Raw genomic sequence first — 12,400 nt, forward strand, 5'->3', positions numbered from 1 at the left:
ACACACACTAGGTGTGGTGAAATTTGTCCTCTGCATTTGACCCATCCCCTTGTTCACCCCCTGGGAGGTGAGGGGAGCAGTGGGCAGCAGCGGTGCCACGCCCTTGAATCATTTTTGGTGATTTAACCCCCAATTCCAACCCTTGATGCTGAGTGCCAAGCAGGGAAGAATGCTGGTATGAGCTTTTAAACATAACCCGTTAACTGCTGCCAATCGCATGGTGAATAAGATACTCTTTAGGGTTCATATGTTTGTAAATCTGACTGTGATGAAGTCAGTGCCTCACCAGACATTAACCTCACCGCACGCCACTGATATATATATATGTATATATGCTGTATATATATATATATATATATGTATATATATATATATATATATATATATACAAACCCCGTTTCCATATGAGTTGGGAAATTGTGTTAGATGTAAATATAAACGGAATACAATAATTTGCAAATAATTTTCAACCCATATTCAGTTGAATATGCTACAAAGACAACATATTTGATGTTCAAACTGATAAACTTTTTTTTTTTTTGCAAATAATCATTAACTTTAGAATTTGATGCCAGCAACAGGTGACAAAGAAGTTGGGAAAGGTGGCAATAAATACTGATAAAGTTGAGGAATGCTCATCAAACACTTATTTGGAACATCCCACAGGTGAACAGGCAAATTGGGAACAGGTGGGTGCCATGATTGGGTATAAAAGTAGATTCCATGAAATGCTCAGTCATTCACAAACAAGGACGGGGCGAGGGTCACAACTTTGTCAACAAATGCGTGAGCAAATTGTTGAACAGTTTAAGAAAAACCTTTCTCAACCAGCTATTGCAAGGAATTTGGGGATTTCACCATCTACGGTCCGTAATATCATCAAAGGGTTCAGAGAATCTGGAGAAATCACTGCACGTAAGCAGCTAAGCACGTGACTTTCGATCCCTCAGGCTGTACTGCATCAACAAGCGACATCAGTGAGTAAAGGATATCACCACATGGGCTCAGGAACACTTCAGAAACCCACTATCAGTAACTACAGTTGGTCGCTACATCTGTAAGTGCAAGTTGAAACTCTCCTATGCAAGGCGAAAACCGTTTATCAACAACACCCAGAAACGCCGTGGGCTTCGCTGGGCCTGAGCTCATCTAAGATGGACTGATACAAAGTGGAAAAGTGTTCTGTGGTCTGACGAGTCCACATTTGGAATTGTTTTTGGAAACTGTGGACGTCGTGTTCTCCGGACCAAAGAGGAAAAGAACCATCTGGATTGTTATAGGCGCAAAGTTGAAAAACCAGCATCTGTGATGGTATGGGGTGTATTAGTGCCCAAGACATGGGTAACTTACACATCTGTGAAGGCGCCATTAATGCTGAAAGGTACATACAGGTTTTGGAGCAACATATGTTGCCATCCAAGCAACGTTACCATGGACGCCCCTGCTTATTTAAGCAAGACAATGCCAAGCCACGTGTTACATCAACGTGGCTTCATAGTAAAAGAGTGCGGGTACTAGACTGGCCTGCCTGTAGTCCAGACCTGTCTCCCATTGAAAATGTGTGGCGCATTATGAAGCCTAAAATACCACAACGGAGACCCCCGGACTGTTGAACAACTTAAGCTGTACATCAAGCAAGAATGGGAAATAATTCCACCTGAGAAGCTTCAAAAATGTGTCTCCTCAGTTCCCAAATGTTTACTGAGTGTTGTTAAAAGGAAAGGCCATGTAACACAGTGGTGAACATGCCCTTTCCCAACTACTTTGGCACGTGTCGCAGCCATGAAATTCTAAGTTAATTATTATTTACCAAAAAAAATAAAGTTTATGAGTTTGAACATCACATATCTTGTCTTTGTAGTGCATTCAATTGAACATGGGTTGAAAATGATTTGCAAATCATTGTATTCCGTTTATATTTACATCCAACACAATTTCCCAACTCATATGGAAACGGTTTTTATATATATATATATATATATATATATATATATATATATATATATATATATATATATATATATATATATATATATATATATATATATATATATGTATATGTATATATATATATGTATATATATGTTTATATATGTATATATATATATATATATATATATATATATATATATATATATATATATATATATATATATATATATATATATTCTATCATAACAACCACATAACTGCAAATTGTTAGTTGCCTCTCTTGATTTTGTGTGTGTGCACGCACTCCCTGTGTGTGCATGTGTATGAACAAGCGAAAAATGACAAGCCTGAAGGCCAGACTATTTCCTCTGACCGACAAACAATTTGTATTCAATACAATTAGTTGTTGTGAAAAATATAACTATTTGTTTAGATCATTATATATTTTGGTTTGAACAAATATAACTTTGAGCAAGTTGCAAACAGCCTCTTTAATTTGAGTGAAATTGCTTCACCTAATTGCTGAAGTGTTGTATTTGATCACTGCTTTGTTTCCTAATCTATCTTCCTCATTACTGACTCTGTGGGATCCGGAGAATATTTATACTTTTAAGATATGGAAAGTCTAACTTGTAAAACATTTAATGTTGCCTGATAAGGCGAGTTTATGTTTCCTTTGGCTGTGGCGACCTCACTTCACCTCTGGGGTGGCTCCACCAGATAAAGCGATTAAGAAAACACACGTTTCCCTTTTCTCCATATAGCGGAGATGCACTACTGACAGATGACATCATCAGCTGTAGCACAATGGCTCTTTGTGCAAACTCTAACCTTTAAGAGCCTTAGTGGAGCTAAAGTGAGCAAACACATTACATATTTTTGTTACATGTAAAAAATATGCATGTTAAAGATTTAATACCATTTTGTTTTTCTACACATTAGTAATAAAAAAGCTCCTTTTGATGTCTCAAATTACAGTCACACTCAATTTAGGATGTAAAGATTAGTGCAGTAGGGTTCACAGACATGTCTTCATCTTAAAGACATGTCCTTTAATAGTTAATAAAATGTGAGGTTTTACATAATCTACTTGTTTTATAAGAGATAGATGATACATTGTACAAATGGATGAATAGATAGATGGAAAGACAGGTGGATAAAGAAACAAATGGATAGATTGAGCAAAAGTATAATCTTGGATTATACTTTATTAAAGGCGAACTGCACTTTTTGGGGATTTTTGGGACGACAATGGGTGTATGTATGTATATTTATATATATTAGGGTTGTCCCGATACCAATATTTTATCGCTACTTTTTGGTACTTTTCGATACTTTTCTAAATAAATGGGACCACAAAAAATTGCATTATTGGTTTTATTTCAACAAAACATCTTACGGTACATTAAACAAGACAACTTGTCTTTTTTTAGTAAGTAAGCAAACAAAGACTGAATTATTCTGCTGACATATGCAGTAATATATTGTGTCATTTATAATTCTATTATTTTGTCAAAATTATTAAGGACAAGTGGTAGAAAATGAATTAATAATCTACTTGTTCATTTATTGTTAATATCTGTTTACTTTCTCTTTTAACATGTTCTATCTACACTTCTGTTCACATGGAATAATCACTTATTCTTCTGTTGTTTGGATGCTTTACATTAGTTTTGGATGATGCCAATAATTTGGATATCAATCTGATACCAAGTAGTTACACGATCATACATTGGTCATATTCAAAGTCCTCATGTGTCCAGGGATGTATTTCCTGAGTTTATAAACATAATATACATTTTTTTAAAACAAAGGAAGATGTTGTGATGCCAAAAAATATCGACGTAATCATAGTAGTATCGACTAGATACGCTCCTGTACTTGGTATCATTACAGTGGATGTTAGGTGTAGATCCACCAATGGCGTTTGTTTACATTTTGACGCCGATGAGCTATGGTGTGTAGTGAAGCATGTTTAGCTATTCCTCGTCCTGCAGGGATGATACTTGTAAGAAACTTACTTTATTTATCGCCATGGAGGCGAGGATTAGTTATTTAGAAGCAGCTAAAATACTGCCGACTGCGGTTGGACTTTCGCCGCTTGCTAGCTAGCCGTGTCTTCAAGCACCTCTTACGGTGGGCGTTTTAGTGTTATAACTTCACCTTCATCGTTAGTTTTTAAGCCTATGCGTTTGTTCTCCCTCCAGAGGCTATATATATATTTTATTTATTTATTTATATATATAGCATATATAGTCCACTCCCCATACCATCTGAGGATGTTGTTGTGGTTTATGAATCCCTTTGTGGTCTTTGTGATTAAGGAATATATAAATACACTTTGATGGCTTGAATTATTTCTGATTGTATCGTTCTAAAAAACTTACGATCGTCCCTGTATCGAATCGGCAACCACAAATATCAAATCGGATCGAATCGTTGTTAAAACGAATTGTTACACCCCTGTTTGTGAAGCCCTTTGTGGCCTTTGTGATTAAGGGATGTATAAATAAACTTTGATTGATTAATTGATTTAATTGTTTTTGATTGTATCGTTCTAAAAATATTAAGATCGTCCCTGAATCGTATCGGCAACCACAAATATCGAATCGTTGTAAAACCGAATCGTTACGCCCCTAAGTTGTATACATATATGCATAGAAACTGACTTTTAAATAGGAGTGCATCAAACACTTTTGACTGACAAAAGTGTCATTGTTGATCTCTTAAAGCACACACACACACACACACACACACACACACACACACACACACACACACACACACACACACACACACACACACACACACATACACACCACCAAAAAAAAAAACTCTCCCCTGAAAAGAATGTCAAGAATTTCTAGAAAAGATGTCCAACTGTTAAATCGTGATCCATGGTCTCATGGTGGCCAGATGTTTGACATCTGTGACGGATTGCCACGACTTACAAGTGTGCACGTGTGTGTGCGACTCCACAACGATAACGAGGCATAACTGTCTCTTTGGTGTGGTGTTGTAGGTGAAAGATTAAAGATTAAGTGAGAAACTTTGAAGGTGGTCCGTCTTAAATGCCTTTTCTCTGGTCCGTGCCACAATAGCATTAAACTGTCACAGTGAAAAGCCATGACAAAGTGAGTCATTCTACAGCTGTCAATTTTACACGACCTCTGCATTCCTCGTCACACTTCTTGGCGGTTTAGCGGCAGATAGCGCACGACCGACTGCGGCCTCTGGTTAACCAAAATTTCACACTGCGGCGCTTCTTTGTTCAACCTCAGACGAAAGCTACAGTATGACGTGAGGAATATCTGGCTGAACATGTGGAGGTTCGTCTCTTGCAGGAGCTGGTGGTGATGGGAGCTCCGGGGTCCTACTACTGGACCGGGACTATTAAGGTTTACAACCTGACCTCTGACACCTTCTACAGTCCAAACAAAGATGAGGTCAACTCCCACAGATACAGCTACCTTGGTGAGACACTGTGAATAATGAGTGGGGAATATTCAAGTCTAACAAACAAAAGGCAGCTGACAATCTTTGTGTGTGTGTGTGTGTGTGTGTGTGTGTGTGTGTGTGTGTGTGTGTGTGTGTGTGTGTGTGTGTGTGTGTGTGTGTGTGTGTGTGTGTGTGTGTGTGTGTGTGTGTGTGTGTGTGTGTGTGTGTGTGTGTGTGTGTGCGCGCGTGTGCGCAGGCTATGCTGTGACCGCGGGACATTTCTCCTCTCCCAATGCAATCGACATAGCCGCAGGGGCCCCTCAGCACAATGGCAGCGGGAAGGTAAGGGTCCTCATCTTTGTGTTATATCGTCACACTGCGGCTGCACTGATCAACCTTTTCTTGTTCCGCTCAGGTTTACATCTTCAAGATTGACGGTGTGTCGTTGGTGAAGAGTTTTCAAGCCTCAGGGAAAATGGTATGACTTTAGATGCGGTTTAAACACACCCACGCACAGACCTGTTTCCAATTATAACGCCGAGGCTACTGTCCGTTCCTTTGTAACAGTAGATGTAGCCGTATGTGATGCTTGTTTTTAGACAATCTAATAGTGCAATGTTTAGCTTTTCAATTGAACATTTGAACACAATATCCACACAAGGAACCTAAAATTCAGTTCTTCCCTTGAATGTGCTTTTACCTCCAAATATTGAGTTCAAAGTGAATTTGTATTTGTATGAAAGGGTAACTTTTGGCTGGAAATACACAAGAATATGACAAAAGTCTTCAATAACTAATGATTCAACAATAAAAAATATTACATTTTGAAATGTATTGCTAACCCTAATCTTATCAGACAATTTTGAGTCAAGTAGCAGCTTCCAAAAAAACTTCAGTGTGCAGCAGCTTGAGAACAATAAAGAAAACACCTTTATCCAACCTACTATGCTTTGTTTAAAAGGGACCTATGATGATTTGAATTTACATTTACATTTGGGCGAGATCAGTGATTCTTAAACTGTCGTAAGCGGGCTTCATTTATTGGTACGCCAAAGAATCGCTTGATTAAAGGACAGAGTTTTATTTTCCAATATTCAAACACATTGTTACTGTTCAAACTGTGTGTAATGTTACGGCGGCCAAAAATGCTATATATACATGTTGAATAAAAACACTGCCTTGTTGAAATGAATACCTAAGCCTACAACACTAATGTATTTTAAAGTTGATCACAAGCGGTAGAAAATGGATGGATGGCATTATGGTTGTACTTGGAGAGCTAAGTTTTTTCTGAGGTGGTACTTGGCAAAAGAAGTTTAAAAAACACTGGATTATAATCCATCCATCCATCCATTTTGTACCGATTGTTCCTTTCGGGGTCACTGGAGCCTATCTCAGCTGCATTCGGGCGGTAGGCGAGGATTCGATAACATGTATTGCATATGCTTTTAATGTACATTTTGCATACATTTTGCTCCACAGTCATTTTTATAACCTATTTTCTACGTATGTCTGCAAGATGTTTGTGGAGGCCTTCCCAAATTGCAAATGAAATCAGGCCCCATGCACCTCAAAAGTATCATGATTTAGCTTTTGAAAATATACACTGTTTAAATATATATCTTGGAAACGGACGTCACCACTATTTCTTTCCAGGGATGGTCAAAAATCTACTTCATAAACATTTTAATAGATTCACCCGGTCACAACAATAGGTAAACCTGCACACCCTACGATCGATGTAGAGCTGCATTAAAAAAACACTTTTACCAAAATTTATGTCAGTGCATGTCGCAAGTCTGTGTTATTATGCGCATGCCAAGATTAGATGAAATAATACTCTACCGCTTCTTCTGTTTTCTTAAAGTGATGTCATTGATTCCCCACTGTTACAAAAACAGTCCAAAAACCCAGCGAGCAGAGCCATCAAAAACTGCGTGGAACCTCACGGCCAAATGCATGAACCTTATGTTTTGATGCTCTGGCATTATTTAACACGAGTATTCAATATCATAACAACATTTAGAAGTCAGAAAATATCATCATAGGTTTCCTTTCAAGGCAAAATTAATGATTTTTGGCTTCTACATTGGCAACCTAAATGGAGTCTGGGGTGAGCAGAAAATACACACAAAATACACTGAAAATTAGATTTTCAGTGAGTAGGGGAGGCCCTAACTATATCATATTCTCTGAGGGAAGGCTCATTGAACGACACTGAGAAAATAGCTCTTAACAAGACCGTTCTTATCGACTCTACACTTAATCATGGTAGAATCATTTTAGGCCTTATTGGTAAATCAGACTTGTGTGGTATATTAAATTGAACTGGAAGGTTTGTTATAAGGTTTGTCCTTTAAGGTTTGAGGTACCACAACTATTTTCAAGTGAAATAGTGCATATTTAAAGGGGAATTGCACTTTTTTGAGGAATTTTGCCAATCGTTTACAATCATTATGAATGACATGACGACGGATGTATTTTTAAAAATGCATTCTGACCATATAAACGTAATTAAAAGTCTGCTTTCAGCGGAGCCAATGGGAAATCCTCTATTCCGCCCATAAAACCCAATAAATAACCATCCAAAAGTGTCAACAATACTCCATTTACATTTCATGACTAGAATATTAACCAAGTATTAGTGATATTGTTATTATAAGCGCTAACGCAGACAAACTATTTATAGCAGCGCTGTGATACGAGCTTGAGTACCAATGTTGACATTATCGACTGATGAGTTGCTTTCTCACTTCCTTGCTCGTCAAACTTTATTTAAGATCATACATGTTTGTACATCATTCCTCTCACCTGGATAGTAGAAGGACAGGGACGTATTCCGACAAGTTAGTACACTTTGACAGCCAATTTAGACCCGGGAATGGGGAGAACGACACAAAAAAAACACTTGGTTCCTCCTTTCTTTGCGAGGATTATGAGTCATTTTTCATTTAAATGAGAATATACGAACATCCTTTCAGTCGGCATCCTATTGACAGCAGACATTGCACAGTAAGTGATGTATTATGTAATAATAATAGTAATAATAATAATACATTTTATTTGGTATAGCGCTTTTCAGAACACTCAAATACGCTTTACAGGATACAAAATTAAAATATAAAACAGTTTAAAGTAATAATATAAAATACAGGAAATATAAATATGTTTGTTGGCTCTCATTAAGTCTGCAGTGAGCAGTAATCAGTAATTGCGTTTTTGCAATTAATGCAACGCTTATGATTAAAATGATCAAAATATGTAAATATTAAATGTTATAAATGTGCTCATTACTACATTACATATATACTTACATCATGTATATGAAGCCTTAATGGAGGTGTTTGGATTTTTTTAAAGGGCTTTGTTGGCAGAGTAGAGTGGCTCCTATAGGCTCCTTTGTAAGCTGAGTTTTGAACACATGTATTTAATATATTAATATTTAGAATGCATAAAAGAAATACATCCATTGTCATGTCTTTCATAATGATGATGATTCCAAAAAAAAAGCAGTTCCCCTTTAAGGAGTCCTTACCTGATTAGCTTTTTGATGTTGATGTTTTCCTTTTTTTAGGTGAACATACGTGCACATGTCAATGATATGAACCAGTGTCTGTGATCTGACCCAATGCTCTGTTTGGCTCGGCTTGGTTCCAGATGGGCTCTTACTTTGGCTCCTCATTGTGTGCAGTTGATTTGAACCAGGACGGCCTGTCAGACCTGCTGGTGGGGGCACCCATGCACAGCCAGCTACGGGATGAGGGCCGGGTGTCTGTGTACCTCAGCAAGGGCAACGTAAGTGGGGATCCGTCGGCACGATCATACCATAAGCTGCAGATATTTTGTCAAGCTTTTTGTAAAGAAAAATCATGTGATTGCTATGATATGCTGTAATGTATTACGGCAATCAGTGTTTCCATTATAAACCCTTGTTGATTTTACCTAATCAGTTATTGTTGTGATCACATTGTCTTCCAGGGAGTGATGGAGGAGCAGGCCGTATTAACGGGGGACAACTCTTACAACGCTCACTTTGGAGAGTCCATTTCCTCGATTGGAGACATCGACGATGACGGCTACCAAGGTCAGTGTAATGTAATAGTGTCACGGTCCACTTACTCAGTGGATCGAGGAGGGCTACAAAGGGGCAACTCAGCTCAGGTGGTAGAGTGGGTGTTCAGTAATTGGGAGATTACAGGTTTAATCTATAGCTCCTATTTTAAAACACTCTCAGTAACATACTCAAATTGATCTTGTTTCCAAATCTGCAGGTTTTAGAGCAGCGGTACCCAAACTTGCTGAGCTCAAGGGGCCTAAACTTGCTAAAAAATATATAATGTGTTACTAACATTAACATATACTCTACATAGACTATTCTAGCAAATGGGTGCAGTGTGCTTGTTTTAACTGTCTATTTGTTTTTACTCTAAATCTGATAACACACATATTGAACTACTTAAAATGTGTGTTGACCCATCTAAGGCTATATTATTTCATTTTTGTGTGTCTAAGCCGAAGACTCATTTGAGTAACAGGATTGAAAGTAACCGGTGAGTTTTTAATGTATAATTAGCAAATACTTATATATACACACACACACACATACATGAATGAACACGTGGAGTTATGTACTTAACAAAAAACGGAGAAATAACTGAAAACATTTGTTATATTCTAGTTTCTTGAAAATAGCCACCCTTTGCTCTGATTACTGCTTTGCACACTCTTGGCATTCTCTCGATGAGCTTCAAGAGGTAGTCTCCTGAAATGGTTTTTACTTCACAGGTGTCATAGTTTTGATGCCTTCAGTGACAATCTCCAATGTGAATAGTCATGAAAATAAAGAAAACCCATTGAAATGAGAAGGTGTGTCCAAACTTTTGGCCTGTACTGTATATATGTGTGTGTGTGTGTGTGTGTGTGTGTGTGTGTGTATATATATATATATATATATATATATATATATATATATATATATATATATATATATATATATATATATATATATATATATATATATATATATATATATATATATATATCCACATGTTATTTATGCTAATAATATGTTGACACTAAACACAGTGTATTTATATATATATATATATATATACACTACCGTTCAAAAGTTTGGGGTCACCCAAACAATTTTGTGGAATAGCCTTCATTTCTACGAACAAGAATAGACTGTCGAGTTTCAGATGAAAGTTCTCTTTTTCTGGCCATTTTGAGCGTTTAATTGACCCCACAAATGTGATGCTCCAGAAACTCAATCTGCTCAAAGGAAGGTCATTTTTGTAGCTTCTGTAACGAGCTAAACTGTTTTCAGATGTGTGAACATGATTGCGCAAGATATTGCACCAAAAACCAGACATTTGCAGCTAGAATAGTGATTTACCACATTAGCAATGTATAGAGTGTATTTGTTTAAAGTTAAGACTAGTTTAAAGTTATCTTCATTGAAAAGTAGAGTTATTTTCCTTCAAAAATAAGGACATTTCAATGTGACCCCAAACTTTTGAACGGTAGTGTAAATACCGTATATTTATATCCTCATATTATTTATGCTAATAGTATGTTGACACTAAACACATTACAGTGTATTTATGTATTTTCTACCGCTTATTCCTTTCGGGGTCGCGGGGGGCGCTGGAGCCTATCTAAGCTACAATCGGGCGGAAGGCGTATTGTGCATTTATTTATTTTATTTCCTGGGGACACAAATTGCACCGACTTGATGGAATGGCACAAGTGTAGTAAGAATTCAGTTTAATAACAAAGTTTAAATCTTTGTTATTACACATTAAGTTTAGAAGTGATCTATATTGATATGCACTACAAATACATGAATTAACAATTAATACAACACACAACATTAATAAAAAATATTTTTAAAAAAAAGGTCACTCAAGCCTCAAGATCATTTTAAACTCTTTCAAGGTTCTTAAATGTTATTCTGTTGTTTTCTATTTTATTTAATGCTATTACTACTATTATTATTGTCACTACTCTATGTTTTTATTCATGTATTAGTTATATTTTATTCTTATACATATGTATATTAACAATTATTCTAAAATATATTTTATATTAATTTTTTAGATGACATTTTTAGTTGTGTGGACGCCTCGAAGGTGGCGTTTTTCCTCAATCGTCAGTGCCATGTCTTGTTATAGTCAACAGTGTTGTGTGTGCGTGTGTAAGGCCTGCGTGCATTTGTTTTGTTTTTTTACTGGTGTAAAGCACTTTGTGCTGCAACCTGCCTGTGCATGAAAAAGTGCTATATACTGTAAATAAATCTATCTAAGCAAGTATGATTGACTGACAGACTTAGTTTGGGAAACAATCATGTTGGTTTCAATTTGCTGCATCTTTAGAGATAAGACGGCTTCTAAAGAGATGTATTTCATTGATAGGTGAATATTACTGCACATTCAAACGCACTGTTTACACGGTTTATTTTCCTTGCTTGGCTCAGAAGATTCAGCCTGGCAATCTGCTCACACAGACACCACAACATTTCCCGGTTTTATCCGTCGAGAGATCCAGCTCTCAGCCTGCAGCCTGGCACAGTGTTTGTGTGTGTGTGTATTATAATTCATCATTATCACTCTTGAATGGCAAACAGAGACATACATGGCAGCCTGTTATTTACAAATGAAGAGTTACCATTTCATTGTTTAGAACATCTGTAGAAATAAAAAAAAACATGTTTTATTGAACTAAAGACCTTGTTTCGTCATAATTACTGATTTCTGCTTTGGTATGCTTGACTGCTTCAAGCTTATATGTGACTCTTTCTGTGGAAAGGGGATCTAGTAATGATGTTTCACATCTCTTTCCAGTACTTTATACTTAGAATCGGGTTTCCACTCTGAGGTCAACTTTTTATAAACATGCATTTGTCTATTAGAAATTCTTGCTGTAGCTGCTTGTGGGTTGAGTACTGTCCGGCAGAAAGTAAACACACATTGAAGCTGAAACAGAAAGTGTCGTTGTTGGTGTGGAATTTTCATAGATATGCTCTTGA

The 12,400-nt window shown here is 36.8% G+C and overlaps 1 protein-coding gene across 1 annotated transcript in view; it reads left to right on the forward strand.

Moving 5' to 3' along the window:
* Positions 1–12,400, forward strand: part of itga9 (integrin, alpha 9) — a 120,620-nt gene that overhangs the window by 25,081 nt on the left and 83,139 nt on the right. Inside the window, exons 6-10 of the mRNA XM_062058393.1 lie at positions 5,277–5,406; positions 5,627–5,712; positions 5,786–5,848; positions 9,028–9,165; positions 9,349–9,454. Of these exons, the coding sequence (XP_061914377.1) occupies positions 5,277–5,406; positions 5,627–5,712; positions 5,786–5,848; positions 9,028–9,165; positions 9,349–9,454 (523 nt within the window). The remainder of the gene's footprint in view (positions 1–5,276; positions 5,407–5,626; positions 5,713–5,785; positions 5,849–9,027; positions 9,166–9,348; positions 9,455–12,400) is intronic.

This window comes from Entelurus aequoreus, linkage group LG09 (assembly GCF_033978785.1).
Source record: "Entelurus aequoreus isolate RoL-2023_Sb linkage group LG09, RoL_Eaeq_v1.1, whole genome shotgun sequence".
Taxonomy (NCBI): Eukaryota; Metazoa; Chordata; class Actinopteri; order Syngnathiformes; family Syngnathidae; genus Entelurus; species Entelurus aequoreus.